Source organism: Mesocricetus auratus, unplaced genomic scaffold (assembly GCF_017639785.1).
Source record: "Mesocricetus auratus isolate SY011 unplaced genomic scaffold, BCM_Maur_2.0 Super-Scaffold_100009, whole genome shotgun sequence".
NCBI classification, from domain to species: domain Eukaryota; kingdom Metazoa; phylum Chordata; class Mammalia; order Rodentia; family Cricetidae; genus Mesocricetus; species Mesocricetus auratus.
This window is the reverse complement of record NW_024429193.1, coordinates 69,740,541-69,767,489: the sequence shown is the minus strand read 5'-3', so window position 1 is coordinate 69,767,489 and position 26,949 is coordinate 69,740,541. Positions and strand designations below refer to the sequence as shown.

General features: G+C 41.8%; 1 protein-coding gene across 1 annotated transcript in view; it reads left to right on the top strand.

The window, feature by feature from the left end:
• Window positions 1–506: 506 nt before the first annotated feature.
• The window catches only part of Gatb (glutamyl-tRNA amidotransferase subunit B), a 75,593-nt gene continuing 49,150 nt past the window's right edge, over window positions 507–26,949 (top strand). Inside the window, exons 1-2 of the mRNA XM_005080092.4 lie at window positions 507–719; window positions 2,177–2,327. Of these exons, the coding sequence (XP_005080149.1) occupies window positions 544–719; window positions 2,177–2,327 (327 nt within the window). The 5' untranslated portion in view covers window positions 507–543. The remainder of the gene's footprint in view (window positions 720–2,176; window positions 2,328–26,949) is intronic.

Below are 26,949 nucleotides of genomic sequence, written 5' to 3'. Positions count from 1 at the left end.
TCTATAAATAACAGCCATAAAGTCTTGCTTCCGACTACATCACGATGCCTGAGAATTGTACTAGGTCTATAGCAGGCATGCAAATAAATACTGGTTGAAATAATGCACAAATTAGTGTATGAAGTGTGTGTGCTAGCAGACAGAGAAAATAAATGTTTTTAGGCATCCAGGAAGTCTTCATGGTGATATCAGGGTCATTTGTTTCAGCTCACAGGCTTAAGCGGGCTATAAAATCCTTGGTGAGGCTTCCCTGCTTTGGCTCTCCCTCAACAAGCTGTCAAACTCACACTTGCTTTACAGCCGCAAACCTCTCCAACTCCCCGCTAGGAGGAGTCACACAGAACCCAGAAACCCTCCCACTTCTCTGGTTCTCTTTCCTGCCCCTCCCCTACAGATTTCCGGCAGCCTTTTAGTTCGTTTGCCGGGAATAGTAGTCTTCCGGTCCAAGCCTACAGCGTTGCGGAGCATTGCCAGAACTACGCTTCCCAGAAAGCCTCGCGGCAGAGGGAGGCTAGATCACCTGACCCGGACTCCCGAGATGCAATGGCGGCGTCCGTGCTGCGTTTGATCTATCCTGGAAGACGCTGGGCTTTAGCGTGGATTGACGGCGGTTCCCGCCAGCGAAGTGGGACTCAGACTGGGCCCGCGTCCAACTGGGCTAGGGGACAGAGTTCAGTGGCTCAACTTTCCCTCCACACGGCTCAGAAGCCGAGGAAAGGGTATATAATCTTCATACCTTTGCCTGTGTGGAACAAGACGATGGCTCGGTAGCCCAGCCTGAGGGTTCTAGTGGCCGGGAGGGTTTTCACGTGTCTAACACGGACAGCTGAGGCCTAAATGAAAACACAAGCCAGTCTTGTCACCTCCACTCTCACACTTAAACTTCTGTCCTAAAGTCATGTTTGAACAAGGTGCCAGTATAAAAATAGTTTCCTCCATCCGTCTTCGCAGACAGATTCCGTCGTCGTCTTACTAACAAGGGGGGTTGGGGGGGGTGTTCTCTGACGCTATATTAGGCATGTATGTAGCAAACATTTGGAGTGACTATGGGCTAGCAATAATCTGAAGACAGAAAAAAGTTTTTGTACAAAGCTCCGATAGTAGAGCTTAATGTCATTTGAAGTTTTATTAGTCAGAAAACACTAGCTAGCTGTGATTTTATAATGAGTGTGTTCGTCGAAACCCAGTCTTCCTCCTGTTTATGTAAAGATTTGCTTATCACGAACAGCTGTTGAATGCTTCGGTATATGATTTAAAGCTGCCTTTAAAATACTGAAACATCAGACAGATTTCTAATATTTTGTTGAGGTTGACATTCTTTTAGTGTTTCAGTAAAGAAGAGAGGAAAAGTGTTTAAAAGAGTCTCATTTCTGTTCTTTTTAGAAATTAGACCATTTCCTTTCCATGCAATGAAACAGCAGAAACATTTTGATTAGTAATTAGAGAATGAAGAATTTCTTTATTTCCTCTCACTTGCAAACTTTGTTTCCAAAATGTAAGAAGGAATTAGTGTTTTTTCATTCGATGTAGAACTTCATGTATTGAAATGCATCTGGATACAAATCTGTATAGTATAAAAATTGCTTGGGAGAAGTGGAGAATGGGAACATACATAGATTTCATGTGGAACAGGGAATTTGTACAAATAGTCAGATAAGAGACATTTTGTAGCATTACTCAGATTTGCTAGCAATCAAGTATGAACAAATGAAAGAATTTAAAATTAGATCTCAAGAACTGAATGTGACTTGGAGGGTGAAAAAAATGTTTCCTCATGGTTTACTGGGTTTTTGTTTGGTTTTGGTTTTTTGTTTTGTTTTGTTTTACAAATTTTCAGGACTACTCTGTGGTGGTGGTCTATGGTATCTATGTGACCCTGCTCCTTGTATCTGTAAGCTGTTACATTCAAAATGTGGTTGATAATTTATGCTTTATCTGTTATTTCTCCAGTAGTAGAATCCTGGCTTTTGTGGTAAACCAAAATAATGACGAGAAAATAAACCTTTATTTATTAGCTAATAAAGTATTCACCAATAAAATGACACATTGTAAAATGTAAGCATATAAAAATTTAGTTTAAAAACACAAATAGAATGTTGTTATTATGTGAAATGTGGTTTATAAGAGTTTACATATGGTGACAGATTTAACTTTTAACCATTGTCTTTCTCTTTAGTGAACACAAATGGGCAGCTGTGGTAGGACTGGAAATTCATGTCCAGATTTCCTCCAACTCTAAACTCTTCTCTGGCGCTCAAGTGTGCTTTGCAGCTCCCCCGAATTCTTTGGTTTCTTTTTTTGATGCATCTCTGCCTGGAACTTTGCCGGTAAGGTATTTTATATAGTCTATTTTCATTGGAAAATGTTTATGCCATAGTGAATATGAATAAAAATCTCCTTATTTTAATATTTTGACTCACTCCAGGGAAATACTTGCTTAGGGAATTCTTGATTAAACATAATGCATTAATTGTTTACAAAGACTTGTCTCTGTAATTCTGTTTCTAAATCTGAATGTATTCATAGGTCTACTTACTCATTTCCCAAGCATTTGCAAGGGCCCATCCAACACCAACTACTTACAGGAACTGTCTGATTAAAAACAAGCAAAGATTCTTGCTTTATGAGGAGTTTAAAGATGAACAGTGCTGATATGCCTTACAAACAAGGAGAGTACAATATGATGACTCTTGCAAAGGCAAGAGGATGGTTTGGGGACCCAAAGCACTGATCCGTAATTGAGCAAGAGGAAGTACTATTGTGAGAAACTATAATGGTATATTTAGTTAAGGAAGGATGGTATGTTTGAGGTATTTGAGAAGTCAAGTAGGAGTAGACCTATACATGGGGGGGATTCAAAGAAAAGAACACATATTATGTGACTTCACAGTAGATCACTAGTAACTGTGGTTTTAAAAATCTAAGAAGCAGTCATGAATTAAGAAAAGAGACAACTGCAGTATGAAGAGAGCTGATTATTGGTTTGGCTACTCATTTTCACTTGATCCCATGGAGTGACTGAGCAAGTATAACCCTCAGCAAGACGTTTAGTGTGGTACTTTTATGTAATGAGTTGCATTTTGAAGAAAAAGATGGAAGGAGCAGTGTAAATATTTAATGTGTGGCTCACATTCAGTTTCGGGAACTTTACTGTCCAGTGGGAATGGGGTTCCATTTTAGGAGGATGTGGAGACAGGGTGGTGATGAGTGTGTTCTGTACTCTCAGACGTTTGAGTACGAGTGAGGGCAGAGTGAACTACACAGGCTGTTGGCAGTGTCTTTTGCATGTGTCCACTTTACTCAGAGCTTTGATTGGATTAAGGCACCGTTTCAGTCCTGGAACTTTGTTCTTACCTGTCCTTACCCCATCCACCCAAACCATGCCCCTGGCCGCTGTTCACTTGCCGTTGGGTCCCTCTGAAGGAAGCCAGGGCAGAGCCCCGTGCTGTGCACCCATGCTCCTCCCTCCTCTCAGGTTCTCTCACGTGTCCGCCTCTGGAGGAGGGCTTTTCGTTTGCTTGAGAAGAGACACCTTTGCAGAATGTCTTCCTTTCCCCTTCTGAGGGAAAAACCCTTTTTCCTTATGTGGCAGTTTACCATCAGGAGTCTAGATGTAAACTTATTTTTTGTTTGTTTGTTTGTTTTTGTTTTTTCGAGACAGGGTTTCTCTGTATTGTTTTGGAGGCTGTCCTGGAACTCGCTCTGTAGACCAGGCTGGCCTTGAACTCACAGAGATCTGCCTGCCTCTGCCTCCCAAGTGCTGGGATTAAAGGCATGCACCACTAACGCCCAGCTCAAGATGTAAACTTTTGAGTTTTGTCAGGTTTCTTTTTTTCCTTCACATGGGAATGTGCTATCTAGCAGAGTATTTGGGGCACATTTAGAAACATATTTTTGTAGATAGGCAAATTTTCTGTAAACAGATAATAGATTCTTTAGTTGTACGTAAATATAGTCAAATATTAGAGACAGATCAAGATAACTAGCAGGTCAGCATATTTGGAAAGAGTTGTTATATATCCTATATATTCTTTCTCTGTGATGGAGCAGGTCACATTGAGAACATGTGCACACTAAGCTCAAGATAACAGCAAAAGGCTACAGTTACGGCTTGCATAAGCAAGGGTTTGTTTTTCTTCATCAGAGCCAGCAACACTCCTGGATCCAGCAGTCTCCACGGTTGTCCATTCAGCAGGGCTGACCTTCCATCTCCTTGGAAGTGTCCTTCCTTTTAAAGGACCTGTTTTAGTCTATGAGGCAAGGAATATTCTTTGCCTGTCATTCAATTTACAGTGTTCTAGAACACTTCTCTGAGACCCGTGGATACAGTGTTATATTCTGATATTTTTACTCTGCATCTGGTAACTGTAACAAATGAAGAACTTGAGAGAAGTTCTTTGAAGACTGGAGAAGAATAATATGTTGTGTGTCATCATCTATGTCAACTATTTGTAATTCATAATGATGCTTGCACCTTTTATACTGTTCCCCTCCTTCCTGCATCTTCTCCAACCTCTGACTCGCTGATGCTCCTCACATGACTGCTGTCCTCTACCAACTCTGATGTCTTGGTTTCACAAGCTCTGTTACTCAGATCTCACTTCTGTTTTTACATGTTTTCCTGAGTAATCTTTCACCCCAAGTAGCGCTCCTATCTCATGTCTAGATATCAGTCTGTATTTCTAATGTTGTATCTCTTTCTACACAAATGATTCATCAACATATTAAAATATAGCACTCATTTTATTGATCTTGTTATTCCCCCCCCCAAAAAAAAGAATCAGTCAATCAGCAGGGGAAAGCATCTGCTCAGAAATGTATGTTCAAGAGAAGAATGTGTACATGAAGGTGTATGTATGCTATGTACACATATGTACAGACACATACATATATACACACAAGAAAGAACATAAGCCATTGGGAAGAGAATGTTTACTTAATTGATGGTTTTAGAAAAATTGGTTAGCTATTTAGAGAAAATATTTGTAGCTCATGTGAATAAGTAAAATCTGTATATATGTATTTATATATATGTGTGTGTATATGCATATACACATAAATATATGTGACATATATATAGCCTATGTAGTATAACATTATGTTACATTTAACCTGTAAGTATATATGTATATATGATATATATGATATTATTATATGTTATATATAAGTGTATTATATATATTTACAAGTTAAAAGTAAAATTAAACTACAAACAAAATATAGGAGAATACTCACTTGTTCTTGGGATAGGAAGATATTTTATAAGCATAAGAGTAAGAAGAAAATCTCATAAGGCAAAATTACATTGTTTTGTATATTTTAGTCATCCAACAAGTATTTATTGACCCACTGATTCTTTTAGGAGTCCATTCTTCAAAAACAATTTTTTAAAAGTGGATTAGAACTTATCTGCAGAGATGTCCACAGCAGGACTGTTTGTAATAATGTGAAATTGGAAACAACCAGAATTTCCCCAGTGGTGGGAGAATGGTTGAGTAAATTGTGATAAATGTATACAGTGAAGTATTGTGAAGCCACTAATAATGTTTGTGAAGATGTTTTAGTGGGATAGGAAACTGCTAAATATAAAAATTTCATTGAGATGAGTAGAATATATGTGTAGATAGATCACTTAATCATCTTTTGCCTCAGTTTCTTATTTGCAAAGTGAAGGTAATGTATTAGACTCATTGGATTTTTATGAGAGTTAAATGAATAAACTCTTTTAAGACGCTTAGTCACTCCAAGTAATATGTGCTTCATAAATCTAACTTATTAGCGTTAATACATAGTGGCTGGTGACTTTCATCTTTACAAAGACTCCCTTGAGTTATTAAGCACCATTTTGTTGCCAGCAACAGCAAAAGTAACTGATACAAACAACAGTTGGTATTGTTATTTGCATTTTATCAGTTCAATGTTCTAGACCACAAAAATAACCCAATGCCCCATCACCATAGATACATTGAAAATTATGTGAGCTATAATAGTATATTAGACAAAGTCATTTCTCAAAAAAATAATTTGCAAAATAGAAGGCTGCCATGATTTATTTTAATGTGTCCTTATAAATAAGAGATTTTCTTTGTTCAGATAGACTAAAGTCTTTGTCTGTAGCACACATTTGGTCTATATGATTTGTTTTGCCTGCAGATGTGTTAAAGAGATGCCTATGACCACAGAACCCCAAAGTGGCTATAAGAGAATGGTGCTTTAAGTGTTTACTAAGGGCAGTCATAAACACTCACTGAGTACGTTCAAAGTGCATGGGATTATCTCCTGATTTAGTAAAAACCAGACTTCTACTTAAATTATAATATGTCCTTTCCTTTATGGTTGCCTTCATTCCTTCACGAGGCTGACGTTTTTTCTCTCTACCAAGTGCTGCCCTGTACTAGCTCTGGAGAGACAGCTGTGAGTCAGGCCATCTGGCCCTCATGGAGCCACTAAGCACATTGTGATAACGCCTGCTAATACATGTGTAAGCAGTAGAAATAAAGTGTGCTTGAGGAAAACGTAGGATGAGCAGTCCTAATACAAGGAATTTGTAAAATTGAGTAAGCAAAACATAAATGGAATGTACAGATGGGTGCTGGCTACTTTTATGTCAACTGACATAAGCTAGAGTCATCTAAGAGGTGGGAGCCTCAATTGAGAAGATGCCTCTATAAGACTGTACACAAGCCTGTAGAGCATTTTCTGAATTAGTGATCGATGTGGGAGGGCCCCGCCCGTTTTCGGTGGTATTGGGCTGGTAGTCCTGGGTTCTATAAGAAAGCAGTCTGAGGGAGCCATGAGGAGCATTCCTCCATGGCATCAGCTCCTGCCTCTAGGTTCTTGCCCAGTTTGAGTTCTTGCCTTGGCTTCTCTCAATGCATTCAGGATATGTAAGTCAAATAAACCTTTTCTTCCCCAAGTTGTGTTTAGTCGTGGTGTTTTAACACAGTAGTAGTGACCCTAATTAAAACAAGAGGCCAGAAGAAAACCAGGTTATGACTAGGGATTAGAACACAGTCCGTATGCCACCAGCAGTGAGTAGCACTGGTGTCTGCCCTCCATCGATACCTTATGTCTGCCTGCTTTTCCACAAGTTCAAGTGACCTGGTTTGTCCATCTTTTCTCTTCCCTCCCTTCCCCAGACTAGAATCTGTAAGGGTGGCTATGGAGAGTAAGTGCCCGAGGGAGGACTTCCAGGTTGCTAATGTTGCCGAGGAGTGAATGCCTGTCTCCCACTAAAAAGGTGACAGAGCCTCCAGACTGCCTCAAGTGGGAGGCCACCAGTCAGCAGCCCTGGAGAGTCATGTAGAATGTTTAATGAGCACTCGACTAACTCACTCCAAAATGTAGCTCCACCAGACAAAACATGATGGACGAGTCCTTAATAAAAATGAAAGTTAAACAATCTAGGAGGCAGTAGATAATGGTATAAGGTAGAAAGATTGAAAATATGCTCAAAAGCTTTAGTAAATATCCCCTAAGATATAAGAATAAAAATGAGCTCTTAAAATTAAAATTATGCTGCCTTTGCCTGTTACACACACACACACACACACACACACACACACACACCACCACCACTCCAAAAGAGAATGTCAACAAAATCTTCCCAAAGCAAAACAGATAATGAAATAAGTTGAACAATAGAAGAAAATTAGAGACTCAGCCTGGGTAGTTGAGTGTCTGATGGATAGAAAATAGATGTGAGGATGCTTTCACACAGACAATACAGATATGTTCCCTAGAACCGAAGCACACATACCTCTGAATAGAAAGGGCCTGTCAACCACCCAGCACGAAGAAAAAGTCAGCCTCAAATGTAGGCATGCCATGCAGTTCATGAGCACCGGGGCTGAAGAGAAGACCCTGAAGCAGCTGAGAGAGGAAAGTAAAAGGGCCGGTCATGTAAAGCACTGGGATCAGAGAGAAAGTAGATCTCTCAGCAGCACTTACATCTAGAGGAGAGTGGAACAAAGTCTTAAATATTCCTAGCAGAAAGTAAACCATTCCAGCTAGAATTCTGCCCCCGTACTAACAGTTGTGCTGTAGAATAATGTCAGTTTTAAATGGGCAGCTTCCATTATCAGGGCTGGAATAATGAAGACTCCAGGTAGCCAGCTGTGCAGCAGCCCCTGCAGCTGGCTGAGGGAGGACGAAGGTAGCTCCAGCAGAGAGGACTGGATGACTGGGAGGGAGGTGCGAACAGCAGGTGTCTATAAGCTGGGTACTCTAAGGGGAATGACCTGCGTGTGCACAAAGAAGTAAGTGAAAGGGATGTCAACTACAGGATGTTCTAGAAAGGGAAGGAAATCATACAAAATCCCTCAGGAGAAAGCGTATTGAAGAAATAATAGAAGCACTGGACCCTGATGTAACAAAATCCATGACACAACTCAGATATTAGGGAGAAGAGCAAAACTAAACATTTACCATACATTCTAAACTCAGAGGGAAGGAGGGAGGGAGGGAGGGAGGGAGGGAGAGAGAGAGAGAGAGAGAGAGAGAGAGAGAGAGAGAGAGAGAGAGAGAGAGAGAGAGAGAGAGAGAGAGAGAGATTGAGATTCTTTAACAACAGTTTGGCCACTTATTAGTCCTCTTCATTTTAGACCTCTCTCTAATAATTTGGCTTTGTTTTTTGTTTATTTTCGAGGAGGGGTGGGAGTAGAGTTGTTATTGTTTTGTTTACATTTTAATAGGCAATAGTAAAGGATTTAGAGCTCTGAAGAGGCAGATTTTTAGTAATGGAGATTTCTCTTCACCAAGGTTTCTTTTTCTTTTATACACAGATAAAGTTAAGTCATATTCCCTATATTGCTTTCCAGGTTCTGTTGGTGACATTCCTTCTTTTGTTCTCAGAGGCCAAACAATGAAGACCCTTTCTTCCTTCCATCCCTACAGCACTCGCCCACACTCAGGCTCCTGCCTGTGCTGGAGCTCCTGCTCTTGGCATAGTCAGTTGCCATCCTAGCAGCCTGGTTTCATGGACCTTCATAATGCCCAGCTTATCATAAAGGGTGAGCTCTCAGGGATAACCATATTCTATTTTTTAACAGAGATAAAGTAGTAAAGCATGAGTAAGGCCTTATGAAATACTTACATAAACATGCTGAGGACTATTTCCTGTTACTACTCTTTCACCTTGAAACTCACATCAGTTAATTCTGGAAATGAAGTGGACCACATCTTGTGCTCCAACTTCTAAAAACAAGTGCACCACGTCATTCATTGTAACAGCTTACCAAGCCTGTCCTTCTGCCATTGTTTAGGAAGGCTTGTCATATGGCAAATAGCCAAGCAGCCTTAGCCTTCACCAGCAGGTGATGGATTTTCCCAAAGGTCTCCTGACACAGTGTATTATTTAAAAATAGGAAGATAAATACCAGAGGACACTGCTCAAAGGCCTGAAGGTGGTTGCTGCCAGGAATGTGACCGGGTGTCTGGGGGTGGGGTAGGACACCACTGCCTTTCATTATCAGTTAAAGTATGGGAGGAAATCATAGACAAAACATCTTTAAAAAGCAGGTATCTTCAGAGCACAGGGGAAGGACCCCTCCTCCCCGTAGCCCCGTACTCTCCTCTCAAAGGCACAAACACATTTTGTAGGTTTGAGCGTGTCCTCTTCAAACAAGCACATTTCTTGTGCCCCGTGCTCCTCTCGATGTTGGTGTCTCTTGCGTTCTGGGCCTGTGGGTGATGAGCTCTCTCAGTTCTGTGTACTTGAGCTGTTTGCGCTTCTCCCTCAGTCTTGAATGATAGCGTAGAACTCCACGTTGCCGTTTATTTCCCCTCAGCACTCTGAGGATGTGATCCCACTATCCTCAAGCATCTGTTACTGCTGTTGAGGAGTCTGTGTCTCTGTAGGTAATTTGTTCTCTCTGAAAGTGTGAGCCAGGATGGTTCCCGGTGTGGGTTTGTTGTCTGTTCTCCTCTGTGCTCCATGTGGTTTTTCACCTTACTGCATGTACCCTGTACAGTAAAGATGTCTTTAGGATGAATTCATGACAGCTTCCACCAGGGCCCACATTAAATTCTCAACCCCTACAGCTTAGGTAGTACCAAAGCCCTGATGTGCACTGGAGCCAGATGCACGGTCAAGATCTTCCTTCTCAAAGTTGTCTTTGACCCAGGACCAGAGGGGGATGACCTCCTCCAGGTCTGCTTCCTGGCTGTGGCAGATTTTCTGACTGGACTAGGAGTTTTGGCTTAAAGCTTTCTTCAGGGAGCCACTTAAGACTCTCTACCTTCGTGGGCTGAGAGACTTGACTTCTGCTCCAGGGTGTTTTCAGTTACCCACAGCTGGAGTTTTCAGCTGCGTTCACAATAATGATCTACTAACAGAGTGCTTGTTCTGTAGCAGATTAGCTTATTTTAACCTCCTAACAACCCAGTGAGGCCGTTACTATGGTTACCGCAATTAGAAGGTAAGTGGAGAAGCCAGGATTAAAACCCAGTAGTGTGGCTTCCAAGCTCATGACCTTGTCCCAGAGCTGCCAGGCCGCTTGTGGCTGCCCCAGGACACTATGTGGCCTTAAATGCACAGCACCGCTTTGGCCCCAGGTGATTCTCTTTCTTGCATTGAATTTGATTGTTGTGTGTTAGATGTATGCTCATGCATGTGTGTGCATTTATGAACATCAGTATGTACAAATGTACATATGTATAAATACAACATTTTCCCTGCCTCTTCCCCTTGTTCTCTGAGTGTCTGTACCATGTCTGCTTCTGTCAAGGCTGCCATCCTGACCTCTGGGTAAACATCCCTTCCTGGTTCTGAATTAGTGACCTTCCCGAATGGTTTTTAGGTGCACAGACATTTTATCTTCTTATTTTAATGTAGTTTTAACATTTTATGCAATTCCATCATGAATCTTCCAACAGAAAAGGTCAGGCAGCCCATCTCTCTGCTTATTGTGGGATTACAGCCAAACCAAGAACAACATTCTTTGTTTTTATTAGCAAGGGTACAACCTCCTTCATTATTTCAACCAAATACAACTTCCTACTGTGGTGCAGATTGCCCTTAAATTATTAACTAATTATTGGCCTACAGAATTATAAACAGGATCCTAGATTATATGTTTAGAGCTGGTTATTTCCTGTTCAACAGTATCATTCCAGTTTCTCTTGTTGAAATACTCTGGATGTGAAATAGGAAAAAGATTAGAAACAAAATGTATTTATTTGCTGAAATACCATAGGATTTACAAGTTCATTCATTCCATAATGGTCCAAATGAGTCCAGGAATGGTGAGGTTTTTAGCAAGACATCATTTGTTTGAAGTATACGCCTGTGCAAACCTGCATGTTTGAACAAACATGTGCACTCATTCATTGTGATTTCAACTGGTTCTAAGTAGGAGAAAGGAGAGAGAATACTTGCCCCTACTGCCCCTGAAGGCAGAGATGCTCAGTATGGCTCAGTAGATAAGTTCCTCTGATAACCAGATTGTGCCATTAATGAAATTAGTTGAAAACCTGTGATCTGCTTTTATTTTGTTTATCTAGAAGCTCTTATCTGTATGCAACATGGAACTCCCTAGCAAACACGAGGCCTCTTTCCAAAAGTGGGCAAAAACAATAAAAGTCATTTTTTCATAAGTTTGTGAAAAAACACTCTTCTCTTTTCTCACTATAAGAAGGTCTAGAAAGCATTTGGGGCTTTCCATACCAGAGGTGTTTAGATTGGCCCTGGCAATTAGAGCATTGTTTACCACATTTTATCGAACTTTTATTCACAAGGATGTGTACTATTAATAGCAAGGCACATGTAAAGGGGAATAAATGTGTGGTGATGGCCACCCCCTAGGAATCTGATAATAGTGCACATAACATACAGAGCTGGGTGTACATTCTTGAATCCAGGCCTGCAGATTGCACCAAAAGAAGTCTTGCCTCTCTAAAAATGATGATGCGGATGCTTTTGTAAAGTACTTTGAGCTTAATTTAGTTTTGAAATCCTATGAAATTTATTGAAAGTTAGGCAAGTCAGCAATATTCCTGTTCTCTAAACATAACAGATATTACCAATAACTTGAAGGGCCTAATCAGTTTAGAAATACTTCACTAGATCTAGAGATGATCAACTGATAGGCTTTCCTGACCCTTAATTCTGAACATATTCACAAAGTTGTTTTTAACTTAAAACTTAGACACAGAACAGTAAGTCGGGAAATCATTGGGGAAATGTGTCTCTGTGTTTCATTCTATGTCCGTTCACACTTTTATCTGGCTAAATTAGACGTTTATCTGGCTAAATTAGAAGACAAAATGTGACAGTGTTAATAAAATCTGTGAAGTTATAATTACATGTGTCCTCACACTTTCTTCCTATCAGTCACTCTGAGTCCCTGTTACAGTTGTACTCTTGCTTTGTAGAATAAGGTGTTGAGGGATGGGGTGTTTTGCCTGTATCCCTTCACCTCTAAAGCAGGTGTGTATGAGCATAGGCTTACGTGAGTGGAGGGTTCTCTTTAGCTCCTAAACTATTTCAGTGATCCACACTTTCCCAGTGGCCTACCTTGATGTCTCATGAACTCAGATAATTGATCATGATGATGAACTTTTGTCCCCATTGGACATGGTGACCTCCCCATTGGACATGGAGGAACATTTGACTTCTTTGTAGTTCGAATTCTATTTGTTCTTAATAATAAAAACCCAGAGTCAGATATTGGGGTAAATGCTGAAAGATCAGAGAAGTAATGGAGTCAACCACTAGAGAAACCTTTACCTCTACCAAATCCTCAGACCAAAGTGGGCAAGATCTTGTCTCCACGAATTCTCAGACTGAGTGCGTGATCCTGTCTCTAGGAATCATCAGACTGAATGGGCGATCCTGTCCCTCGGAATCCTCAGACTGAATGCAATGAGCTCCAATCTTCTCTTGCCTTATTCCTCTCTCGGCCTAGCCATACCACTCCTGTCTCACCTCCATAGTGCTGGGATTAAAGGCTTGTGACTCTCAAGATGTGAGTCACCACTGCCTGACTCTGGTTTTTTTTAGACTGAATCAATCTCATATAGCCCAGGGTGGCACTGAACTCTAGAACCTACCTGCTACTGCCTCCTGAGTGCTGGGATCAAAGGTGTGTGCCACCACTGACTGGTCTCAATGGCTAGCTAGTGGCTAGCTCTGCACTGGCAAGCTCTATCTGTTAAAGCACAAACAGAGTGTCACCACACTTCCTCCTTGTTCTGAGTTTGTCCTGCCTCTCAGTGGGTCCTTGGAAGCCTTCTTCTCCTTCACAACCGCTTTCTCGCCTACCACTCAGCAGTCTTCATGCAGCATTTGCTGGGTGTGCTCCAACTGTAGTTGCGCCAATTTTACTTTCTATCAGTGTATTCGTTTCATACAGTTGATTGATCATCCTGTTATATGTTGTTTACAGGGATTTCTGTTTGAGGTTCTGAAAAGGCAGCTCATGGCTCTTATGGGGCAACTTGATAGAATCTTGCTTAGAACATGCATATTATAATACCCTTACACACACACACACACACACACACACACACACACACACACACACACAAAGAAAAGAAAAGGGATGGAAGAGTTTTCCAGGCTTCTAAAACTTTTTATGGGTCTCTTTTTAAAATATATTATGTGCTTTCCCAACTTTTAAATAGACTATCTTGAACATAAGGCAATCTTTACTTGATTGCTTAAGGTTATCAACAACATCAGTTACTGCTGGAGTTGTAATATAATGGTGCCTTGAAGAGCTATTGAGGTGTGCAAAGCTATCTGATCATACAGTAAATGCAGGCAATAGCCTGTTCTTTTAGATTTCACAGTACAATGTTTCTCATGTTTGCAGCCATTGCCTCCCTCTCTTCTTCTTCCTCTTCCTCCTCCCTCCCTCTTTTTCTTCTTTTAAAGCTACTGTCACTGTATTTGACTCTAGGAGCTGTTTCTTGCTCAGCTTCCATTTCTGAGTTCTTCTTTCTGATCTTTACTAGCCAGAAAGCTAGGTCATTATGATTGTTAGACAAAATGCAAGCAAAGCTCTACAAAGAGCCCTGTCCTACAAGTAAAGTATGCAGACAGTGCAGGAACCATTCTTGAAGCTGCGATATTGTGGGACCAGAGTATAAAGAATTAAGTCACTTGGTCTAGTCCTTCTAATGTACAGATGAAGGATGTGCTGTTGTGATTGACCTGTCTACAGTCACACTATCACTTACACATTCAGGACCAGCATTACTCTCAGTTTAATAATCAGCTTCTCCATTAGTCTGGATTCATCCGAGGAGCGGAACTCTAGTGGAGTGAATATATATTATAAAGGAGATGTATGAGATTGGCTGGTACGGTTGGGGCTGGGTAGTCAGCTGTGACTGTTTGGACAGTGGAGAGACTGAGAACCTGGTGACTGCTCAGCCCACAAGGCTGGATGCCCCAGCACTCACAGTCTGGCATTGCAGGCTCCTGCAGAGCCCTGGTCTTCAGTCCGCATTGGAAGATCGAAACTGTTCTGATGTCAGTACGGAATGGCGGCGGCGGCAGTAGGGTGGATGTACTCACCAGCAAGGAGTGAAGGTGGGCAAGCAAGAGCAGCACCGCTGTTCTCTCAGACCTCCTTGTACGTGGGCTGCTGTGGGAGGTGCTGCTCACTGGGTGACAGTCGTGTCGTGTCGTGTGTGCCTCCAGTGCTCGGGAAATGCCCTCACAAACTCACCCACCAGAGGTCATTTACTCGATTATAGTTCCAGGCGTGTTGACAACCAAGTTTAATCATTCCAGCTTCCAATCTGTGGTCTTCTATAAATGGAGTGTCAGGAACTTTGATTTATTTAGGTGGTTATTATTTTATAGATAGATAAATCTATGACTATGTAAATATATATCTCAAACATGAATGTCAGTAACTGATAATGTTTAATATGTTTATAGATGTACTCCTGCCTGCTTTTATACATTACAGGGCATTGACTATCCAGCATTGACGTTGCTTGCATGTGCATGTATGACAACCTCTGATTAAAGCTGGAGAAAGAGAAAAGAAGTGAGTTTAGAGGGAAGGAGATCTAACCTAACTAACTGCGCATCCCGTGCCCTGCTCATTGAGTACAACTGTGACTCACATTCAAATCATGACAGTAACGAAACATTACCTTAGGCTGTTTGAATTGTGTTTCATTTTGGCTAATTCTCTCTGTACTCTTTTACAGCTTGCTGATTTTCTCTTTATTGTGTTTCTCCTACGACATGTCTGATTTTTTGTTTTTAACTTTATTGTGAATGTCTCACGGAAATTCTGTTGTCTTCCAAATATCTTGTTTTGTTTTTTTCTGAAAATAATGTCTTCCTTTTTAAAAAATATGTTAGGATCTTTATTTTTTCAGGAACTTTAAATCTACTTGTTCTATAGTCTGTGTTTAGTAATTCTAGTTGAAAGCATCTTACTGTCTTACTCTGTTTTTTGTTTTTTGTTTTTCTGATTCTGGTTAAGGTCATTGATTGCCTTATGTGTCTTGTAAGTCTGGTTGACAATAGAGATCTGTCAGTGGTTTGCTTGAGAGCGAGTCTTTTCAGAAACCTCTTTTATTGGCTGTAGTCCAATGCTCCCAGTCTAAGGTGTCTACTTTGTTTCTCCTTTAGTTTGAGGGTCCTGGAGCACAGCTTTAGAAATTCTGACCTTAGCTGTGTCAGAGTAGCCTATCCATCCATAGTCCTGACCCCTGCCTGCAGGAAATCTGATCTAACACTTCCCTAAGCTGGGGACATTTTAGATGTAAACTGCAGCAGTGGTCTTTCTTATTTCACCCTGAATGAACCAGTCCCTTAACCCTGTTTGGAAATGATGTCATCTCGTCCCTCTGAAGGAGCAACAGAAGACAACTGGATAGAACTGACTGCATGGGGCAGCTGTTCTGCTGGGAGCAACAGTGAAGACAGAGTCCATTGTCTTCTCTGTCCTCCCCCTGGGGACCTGGAGGGACCGCCTCAGCCTTGTCCAGATAACTCCTGCCTCTACAGAGCAGCCCACAGGCCCCTGGTCTCAGGACCTGCGCCTTTCCAGCAGTGCCTTGTTACTGAGCTCTACAGGCTTAGTTTTGAGCAGCAGACCGTGGGATGTGTATCTAGGAAGGGCTTTTTGTCCTGTTTTCATATTCCCCCTTACTGGTTTATTTTTCTCTTAGAATTTGTCTTCCAATAAGATAAGGGTTCAAGAGCTTTTGTTAAAGAGGTCAGTGCCACACTTAGAACTCTGAACTGTTTCAGATGAACTTTGTCTACACAGCACAAAAAAGTCTGTAATACTAGAAAAGGAGATGAGGGTGTATAGAAAATAAATGTGAGCACATTACCAAAGATGCCAGGAGTACAAAGCTTAGGGGTCTGTTGGTGATATAAATATGTAGTAGTTTAAAAAATACCTAACATTATTCTGTGACACTACTTCTGTCTGATATCCAGGTGGCTGGCACAGGCTGTGTTCTGGTGATTTATACAGAAGCCTGTAATAAAATGTAGCCTGAAGTCATGCTGCTGGGCACCATTCCTTTTCCCATGAACAGTTCTGGAACTAAAACCTCACAGCAGACCTGGGAAAGTGTCTCTGTCCCAGTGTATGCCTGGCCTTGGTGGCTGCCATTCGGGCTTCTTACCTCAGGGTGTCCTTGTGATGCTGGGGGTGGACAGGTTGTAGGCTGATTTTATCAGAGCCATCGAAGAGCCTCCTAGAAGGTGTAGTACAGTTTTAAGGGATGAAAAAATCATACTCTCTGTGAGAGCTGTGGTCAGGCAGGTGGAGAGGAAGCGATCAACCTCATTTTGGTAACTGCTTGATTGATACACATGCTTGATTTATAGCCAAAGGCTTCTAATACTTTCTGCTCAAGTTGACCCCACTTTCCTCAAACTGCATGCCTTCCCATTGTGGGAAGAACTTGCATCTGCCAACAGATAATCGCATGGCTGGAGTGGCTGTGTGTACCGCTTGTCCAAAGGAGCCCTTTCCGGCTTTGCTCTCAGGAGTTAGACAAGGAACCCATGGGGAAATGCTGTTTCTTCACAGCCAGCCCACATGTGACCAGTTCATTTTTTCAAGTCACTTGTCAGAAAAGTGACTCTTTGGGGGACAGAAGGGTATAGTGTAGAAAGGCCTGCTGTATGGGGACAGGGGAATGGAGATTGTCTATACTTTTGAAGAAAGTGAGCATGAAGCTATTTTTATCATCTGTGCCATATCTAGAAGATGTGAGACATTTGGGGTGGGTTTTGTGGGATTCTTTGTTCACACTATGTAGTTGTGGTCTGTCTGAGGCCTCTGGATAGCCCTTCCTAAGGTGGACACTATCGTGTGCCTTCAGCTCCATGCTTAGCACTGGGGGCTGGGGAAGATCTGGCTGTCTTCTGTACTATGCCATCTTGGGGAATGTTTTCCCTCATCTCTTTTTACAGCCTTGGCAAAGCTAAGAAATCATTTTGCCTTGGCATCCAGAGATGGCAAACGTGGGCTGGATGATTCTGGCAGAGTTAGGTAATTGGGCTGTCCTCCTCAAAGAGCATTCTGTTCCTCATGGCACAGAGTTGTTGCTAGTGAGCCTGATGCCTCTCAGCCTTCCACATCCAGCCACGTCCTTGGAGAAAAGACTAGAGCTGGCAGGAACAAGGTAGAAATGAAAATACACTAGTGTTTCCAGGAGCCTTAAAATACTCCGTTCCAAATGTTGATGCTTGAGTCTCCTCTCACAGGTATAGAAGCAAGAATGGGAATCAAGGGTCCCTGTCATTCATGCTCTGCAGCCTCCTTACAGATCAAAACAAGTGTGAATTTATGACTGTCAGACTCCCATGCCACACCAGGGAGCACCAACCCCACTTGGAGGTGAGGCAGCTGAGGCTTGATGTACCCAGTGACATAGGGAGGCCGGCAACCTACCTAAAAGTACGGGTAGGAATTGCCTTGCTGCCAGTCTTAGCATAAAGTACCAGACTGGGTTGCCTTCTGCAGCATTTGTTAATTGTTCATTTCCAAAAAACATAATAGGGAATTTTTTTTACAGCCTTTGTAAACCTTTAAGATCCGGAAGCCATTCATCACCACCTTTGTTTATTCTTCACAGCCAGCTAGCCGACTCATTTACCTGAGTTCTTATTCCCTTCTGTTTTACATCTATGCAGAGAAATTCATGTCCGTGAAAGCACCTCCTAAATTCTCAAGTGGCACGTAGATTTCATTTGGTGTTACTATAATATTCAGTTCTTGACTTTTCATCATTAAAATATAAACACTTTCATTTTATCATGGCAAATAGGATGGTGGAGGTAAATTCCTACTACTCTCCTGAAATAACTTAAGACAGCACAGTAAGTCATGAGTAATAGTTAATACTAAAATTTCAACAACAGAAACTGTAACCCCTTTCCTTCAGAAAAGCACAAATTGGAAAATGTACATACATATTCACATAGTGAGGCAACAGAATGAAAGAGTATCAATAGAAAATAAGCTTTCCTATAACCTTGGGGGAAGCTGTGTGTATTTTATTTCTGTTTAAATTTTGTTTTGTTTTTCATTATTTATATGTGCTTTTGTGTCGCATGAGTGAGTCACAGGGTGCAGGTGCCCTGGGAGGCCAGAGTCATTGGATTCCCCTGGAGCTGGGGTTGCACGTGCTTGTGAGTGTCCTCAGGTTCTGTGCTGCAAGAGCAATACAGGTACACACTCTTAGTGGTTGAGCCGTCATTCCAACTCTGGTAAATGTGTTTCCAACCAGAAAAGATATAGCTGGTAAGATAATAGTTCTTAGGGGAGGGAATGGAAGGAAGTAATGGGAGTAACTTTAATCCAAATATGTATCCAAGTGTGAATGCAGGTAAAATATGCTTTAAAAGAATTAATTTTCTTTTTGTATTCATAAAACTTATACATGGTTACTTATATGTAGGATTTTTAGGTTCTATATAGATGTAGAATTCTCTGTTCACAAATATTTTTTGTTCCATTTTAATGAGAGTTGCAACATACTTCATCACCTATATAGGGGCTTTAATATATCCTGTAACTTTATTGAGTCTATGATGTAGGACAGTTTTGATAGATACAGTTAGTATATAAGATGCTTTCATTTCCAACCCTTATTTTTAGCAACAGTGAATAGAATCTTCAGGTACTCTTGTGATTTACAAGTTAGCAGCAGGCCAGGCAGTCCCTCCTCCTCCAGCTCTGTGTCCTGCTCTGTGTGGTGTGGGTATCTTGTCACATCTCACTGTCCTCTAAGGTGGGATCTCCTCCTCCCCCAACATTTTTATTTAGAAGCATTCACATTTATAGAAAATCTGAGAGAACAGTACAGTGAATATTCTTCTTGCACCTCTATTGTCCCTGCTTTTAGAGCCATTGCAGAGTAAGTTACAGATACCATTACACTTTATTTCTAAATATTTTTAAGTTACAGATACCATAACACTTTATTTCTAAATATTTCAGTATCTGTCACGGGAGGTGGAGGGAGGCATTTCTCATGTATAGATTCCTGTTGATGTCACACTCAGAAAAACTAACCTAGATGCAGTGTCATCATTTGGCAGTTCATATCTGTATCTTTTGTTTTCCCTTTCCAGAATCTAGTCAGAGGTTGTACATTGCAGTTAGCTGTGATAGTTCTGTAGTCTTGTTTTTTCTTTTCTTCTCTCTCCTCTTCTTCACTCTTTCCTTTGCCTTTTTTTTCCTTCACAAATTGATATTTTTTAAAAATGTCCAGGCCAGCTATTTTGCCTTATTGTATACTGTTGAATCATCCATAACTAGCACATATTAGTGCCCACTGGAAGCTAGGTATGTGCACACACCTCCACCTCTGCTTTCCCTTAAATTTCCATGACTTTTGTGTCTCCATGGAAGCATCTGGAAAGTCATTTGACTCTTCCAAAGCCTCACTTCCCAGGACATCCCTGGGCTGCTGATATCTCAGGTGCAGTTTTTGGTAGGAAGGCTTCTATATTCATAGGTTTTGTCCTCCCGGCCCTTACTCATCATGATAGTGGGTACCTAGCTGCTCTTTTTTCTTAGCGTTTGGCTGATTCGAGCCAGTTGTTTCTTTCTTAGCCACAATCAAATCTTTCAACTTAATACTGAGCTAATCTATATAAGGAAGAAAGCAAATCTTGACTTGAATCTTTAGAGCACGTCACTCCTCACATAGCTGTTTCTTATCACCCTTTACTGTACTTGAGATTTCAATGATGTGACACAGTTTGTCATTCCACACGGTCTCTCTAGGTGTAGAGTCTCATTTGTAAAGTTGGGGACAAGTCAGAAAAGTTAGAATTCTGTGTGGGGGCACATATGAAGTGAAGAGGTTTATACATTTTAGCCTTTCCCCATGGAAGTAATCTATTAAAGTTTTAAGTGAGGACAATGAGAATGACAAATATTCATAAACTAAATAGAGAGAAGTAGTTCTGCATTAAAGTCTTGGCCCCATCCCAAAATTTATCAAAAAGAACAATTTATTTTTATTTTTATTTGGTTGGCTGGCTGGTTTTCTGTTTTCCCCTTGATTCCCAATGCCTTATCTGTGCCTTTTCTCCAAGAACTCATTGCATTTCAAAAGCAACTGCCTACTACTTTAGAAGAGGAAGTCACAGCTGTGTGGCCACAGTGGGCAGTGTTGGGGAAGGCAGGAGCACATGTCTAGCTTGTTAGAAATTCATTTCTTTTGCTTGAGAGTGGTAGCTTTTCCTGCCACAGGTGAGCATACAATGTTATTCAAGGAAACGTTGTTTCACTACAAAGACAGAAAATGATACAAGGCAGCCTCCCCATGCACTGTGAAATATGGTCCCTGTTCTGCTGGAGGTAGCTAGAGATTATCACAAAAGGTGCTGGTTATCCTTTAAGGGGAAATGGTGTGTTGGCATAATACATACTCATGACAGCTGTCATACCTTGCAGCGGGTCCAGATTTCAGGCTAATGACTCTCTGGAGCTGGCTTAACCTTTTCCAGTTAGATTCCCTGGGTATCATTGAAAAGTTTGCAAACGAAGGACCCACATTTGCTTTTATTAGAGCCCCCTTTCTGAAACCAGTGTTTCCAATTGTCTACTGGGACAAATGTCTTTCATTTTGATGTATGGGGCAATCTTGCAAAATAATCTTCCCTCAGAAGATGAGGAAACAGACCTGGAGAGGTCAGGTGACTTGTAAAGATCATATAACAATTGCAACTGATGATTGAGTCCAGTCAGTAGTGGCACATGCCTTTAGTCCCAGTACTCAGGAGGTGGAGGCAGAGGCAGGTGGATCTCTGAGTTTGAGGCCAACCTGATCTACAGAGTGAGTTCCAGGACAGCCAGGGCTAAAGAAAACCTGTCTTGAACCCTCCCCCTCCACTCCACAAAACAAGATACTCAGATTCAGGTCTGTCTGATTCAGTTTGTAAAAGTCTGGGTAGTACCCAATTAGTAACTGCTGAAGACCTGTGACAATATAAGAAAACCAGTATACCCAGTTTTGTGTTTTACTTGTTGCCAGCCACTCTGACTTTCCCATCTAACTTGGCCAACTGGCCAACAATGACACTACACCAATGACTTCCAACACCAACAGGAAACCAAATAGCCATATAGTTGAAAGTTTTCTGTGCCGCACCCGTCCCTCTGGATTGGTTTCTCTCCCACCCGCTGGTCCCCGCAGTCGCTTATAAAGTAATCATTTAGAGGGTTAATATTAATTAGAATTGTTTGACCAATGGCGCAAGCTATTATTGGCTAGCTCTTACATTCAGATTAACCCATTTCTAATAATGTGTGTATCTCCACCTGGCCCGCTGCTTACTGTAGATGCTCTGACATCTTTGTCCTCCAGTGGCACTGGTTTCTCCTCGATTCTACAGTCTTTTCCCTGTGTCTCTGCATGGATGTCCCGCCTAGCTATTTTCTGCCCTGCCATAAGCCAACCATATTCACAGCATAGAGAAGGACATCCCGCAACATAGCCAGGCAGTGTTGTGTGAGAACTCCCTTTCTTAAAAAAAAAAACAAAACTCCAAGTAGGGACAGGCCCAGCGCTGACATAGGCCACAGGATTGCTTCCCTGTGCTCACATCCCTTCCCCCACCCCAGGTTAATGTCAGACTTTAGTACCCTGTGACCTAGGAAAGAGCAGGAGCTCCTGCTCCAGTGCTCACAGCCAGGCTCGCTGGCTCTGGGATACCTGAGCTTGCTAGTTGGCAGAGAGAGGCTAGTTTCCCTCATCTGACTCCCCGTGAGGATCGGAGTTAGTACAAGATGGCTGGAAATAGAGGGAGCAGTGGAGCTGGGCCATTGGAACTCCAAGTCACAAGGCCTCTTTCCACAGGAGCCCTGGCCCTTGTGATGGGTGTGTGATGCTCCCCTTTGTAAAGAGGAGCTTACATAGAGGGGCCTAGCATGCTTGTGCTAACCCCAAAGAACAAATGCAAGCTGTGCGAGTGTCCTCATGCATGTATCTAGTGACTGTATACCAAGCAGTGCTTTGAGTGGTAAAGTTCCAAATTAAAATTATCTTCACTGACTGACCAGTTTAGCAAGTCTATTTATGGTAGCAGAGAGCTTTTGTAATTGTTTAGGGGTTGATGGAAGGTCTCAGTGGTGAGGAGAGGTACAGGGATGAGGAAGTGGGAAACATTTCTTCTATGGTGATAAAACATTTCATGTGGCAGCTTGCTTTGAATATGAATCAAGGAGTTCTTGCTTTGAAACAAATTTATGGTTAGCAGGAAGATAAAGACCCATTTTACTGCCTTATTTTTACTTAATAAATCTTAATTACTTTCTCTCCATAAATTAAAACATTTACCATGTTATATCCTAATTATCAGATGTGTCATATATAGCATAAATTTCACAGAATAATTGCCATTTGGGCTTTTGGGGAGACACTGCTCTATAGTCTTCTTTTTAATGCTTCAGTAGCTTTCAGTGGAGACACAGGCTTGCTGTGTTACCTCAACTTTCAAAGGTACTGATGGCACTGCCTGAACTGTGGGCGTTCTAGCATTGTGAGCTCACCAGGCCAAGGCAGAGTAGACTCCACAGAGGAACGGTGTGAGGTGCAGACTGTTTTGAAAAACATGTGTTTTTTTCCTTTGAAATACACCCCAGATATTTTCCAGGAAAGGTCCTAGAGATGGTTTAATGAGCTGTATTTATAATTAATATATGTTCCATAAAAATACGCAAATCCTAGAGAATTTACTTGAGTAGGTATGAACCTTTATTCCTTCAATTTGTTTAGCAACTCTTTTCCTAGTCCTAGATGCAGACTCAGAGTTCACTCAGTTCAAGCCAGGTGCAGTAGTTACATATATTACATCATTTTCATTCAGTATGTGAAAAAAGAGCCCACTGGATTTGTAGTTTTATGTTGACCAGACAGACTTGAGAGTGCAGTATGTATTTATTTATCAAAAGAAGAAGTCATAGAAATAGATGGAGAAATGTATGTGCTTGCTGTTACAGTCAAAGCCTGCATGTTCTCAGACCCACGCCTTCCATGTACTTGCTCTTCCTGGTACAGAGCTAGGGCCCATATCAGCTGACTCTTGGCCGAATTTGACCAGCAGGATGCTTTTGCTGAAAGATGGCAGCTAGGAGGAAGGAAGTAATGAGTGCCTTTCCTTCCTTCTCTGCCTCTGCTGGCATCTCCCCCTCTGTCTCTGTCTCTGTCTCTGTCTCTCTCTGTCTCTGTCTCTCTCTCTCTGTTTCTCTCTGTCTCTCTGTCTCTGTGTGTGTGTGTGTGTGTGTGTGTGTGTGTGTGTGTGTGTGTGTGTGTGTGGTGGGATCTTCTTTTGTGATTCCAGCTCCTGGGATGCTGATCCATCGTGTTCCCAGTGTTCTCCAGTAGCCCTACCCTTCTTCCCTGTCCCTGCAGCCCTAGGATAGGGGTGGCTTTTTGCTGTGGAGAATGCCCCTAGCTGTCTCACTGTGCCCTCTTTGACATTTTCACCCTTTTGTCATCTCTGTAATTAAGTCTTTGTCTTAATTTGTTCTATTTTACATGCTAAGAGTATTTTCCATTTCCCAACTGAGACATTTCTAGAACAGCTTTGCTTTTATCTCATAGGTATCGTTGTTGGGGTGTTGATAAAAGGAATGTTAAATTATTCATTATCTTAGCTAATGTTTAATCAGTTTGGTATTATATTTAGGTGAAAGAAGAACCAAGCAAGCAGAATGATTTGATTGTCCTCTGGGAATTCAGCTTGGGAAGGAGGTGGTGCTTCCCTGAGGGCAGTGGGAGCCAAAAAGGAGTGCTTGTATTGCAGTGGTGATTTGTAAGATCTTACACATCCAGGGATCTTGTAGAAGCAGCAGTTTGTACTGAGGAGCACATTAGTGTGGCCAAATGAAGTGTGTTGGGCTGGTGTAGTGGGCCTAGAGGGGCCAGAGGGCAGCTGATCCACATGGAGGGCTCTGAAGAGCCTCTGTGTACTTGACCTTCAGCCTTTGGTGATGGGGAGTAGTCAAGCTGAACTTTAAGATGAGCAAGTATCTGAACACACTGAGTCTAACAAAGAATATTCTTGGAGGGATGGAGAGAAGACTTTGCAGGGAGCCTCTGGCCAGGTGAGGGGGCAGAAACCTTGGTGGAGAGGTTGGGTGGACTTTGGCTAGAGCCCTAGATTACCAGAAGATACAGGAGGGAAATTAGGATACACTGAGGAATTTGGTGATTGCTTTGCATGTGCCTGGCATTGCATCTGGTGAAGTTTGTGGTACTCATGGAACAAGACATGCCTGTTTAGTAAAGCAAAATGAATTTCCAGACTAGAAGACTTTATCATATTGGGGTCACAGCCTCTTTTTGGAGGTCCCAAGCATGTTTTTGGGTAGTTTATGCTGCTGTATGGCTGGGTATGTTTTAGGTTATAAAAAATTATGGTTGCAGCGCCGCTCATGTTTTACAGAGAAGCCAAATCAGTGGTTCTTTCCAAGAACCGTCCAGTACTCCTGCTCAGTCCCACCACTCCGGATCCTCTTTTCCAGGCTCACTCCTCACCCCCTGCCTCTCTGTTTTAGTCATGGAATTTTTTGACTGTCCTGGTACAGACTGTGTATTTCATTCCCCACTCCAACCTGTCATAGTTTCCTTATTATCTGATGAAAGAATTATTTTTCTAGCTGAGTAGTCATAGTATGAGTTCTCATGTCAGAAGTCTACCAGTGGGACAATCTCTGCTAATTTATAAAATTCACAAAATCACTAGACCTCCATAGATCAAAGAATGAATACTGAGTGTTTCAGAAAGTTGAACATAGCACCCGTGGAGCTGAGCATTTGGAAACAGATCTATAGATATAGAACCTGGTAAGAAATAAAACATCAGAGACAGCACCTGCCTTAAGTGGTCTACAATGAGTTTTTTGGAGGGTGATGCTCTGGAGCTGTGGTAGATGTTGGTAGTTTTAAGAGCTAAAACTAACTTGATCTATTCCTTGAACGATTCAGAGTTGAGTGTGGTGATTGAAAATCTGGATTTTGGAGTCTGACTCTTGTTCTGCAATATTGTGGCCAATGACCTCATCTTGATACTTCCCTTCATTATCCATAATGAGATCATATCAGTGTCCACCTTCAGATTACTAGTAGGACAACATGACAAACGTGTGCAATACACACAGCAGTCCTCCTGAAATACCACCAGGACACCAAAGAGGAGTCTCTGAAGGTTCAGCTTAGAAAGGTGTGTGTATGAGAACCAGGGACTGGGCTAACCCTTTAGTCTATAGAGTCACTGAAAGAAAATTCTGGAGCATGCTTTCTTCAGGACAAGTTGGTTGTTTGAATCCTCAGGTTACTGCTTTGATCATATTACAAATAGTCACTTTGTCCCTTAGAGAACGTCCAGAAATGAGTTCAAAGGCCAGAAGGTGGCGGGTAACGCTTAGAAAGAGACTCAGATGTCACTGCCTCTGTGAAGCTTTCTTGTTACCTTCGTCCTCATTTGAGTTCACTAGTCATGGGCCTCTCTTCATGTTCTGGCAAACAGTCCGAGATAGAAAGAGGAGCAAGAGTGCCCATCCTCATGAGATTTGTGACTTTGTTTACATGTGTCGACGTGGAACAGATTCAGTCCACTGTGATGCAGCCCAGGTGGAGTGCATAGAAGGCAGGATGGTAGCTGGCTTGCAGACATTGTGACAGCTCTGAGATGTTGCGGAGCAGAATGAGAGCCAGAGTCTGCAGGTTTGTATAGGACTGACCTATGAGTAAGGGAAGGGAATAGTAAGACATGGCATTGTGAACATAGGAAGGAGCCAGAACATGCCAGAGCCTGACTTTTTATCTTGGGGATGTTTGGACCGATGAAAGACATTAGGTAGCAAAATGCCACAGGATCCATTTTTAACAGTGTGACCCTGGGGAGGAATATAGACGTGAAAAAGGCAGCTTTGTCTCGTCCTCCCAGGTTGATCAAGGACTGAACAGGGATAGAGTTCTATTCATCTCCGTGTCCCTGATGTTTGGTACATCATAAACATTCAGGAAATATTTTGGACTGAAGATCAAGTTGAATTTCTTCTTTTTTCATTCTATCCTCAGAACATGCTGACCTGGCCTTCCATCTGTCACAAGCAGCTTGACTAAGATCATAATAAATTCTCTTTTCTTGGCATTCTTTTAACTGGCACTCTGTTTACTAGCCCCCTGTGCAACTGTAGTATGGTGAAGATTGATGTTTATAATTCTGACCCTGAAGTCCTTCAAGGCTCCTAAATCATCAGAAAAAGATTAAAATACAGTCAATATCACTCTAATGTTTGTGTGTTTTACCGCATTCTTATGCTTTGGAAATTGATGGCTTTTCAAGTGCCTGTGTACTTGATAAATACACAGTGAGAATCTGAGATCATCCACAACTCCAGACTCTCCTGGTGCCAGGACAGGCCACTTACTATGCGTGCTCAGAACAGAATGACTTGGGTTCTCTCCATGCCTAGGGGTAGAAAGCATGTT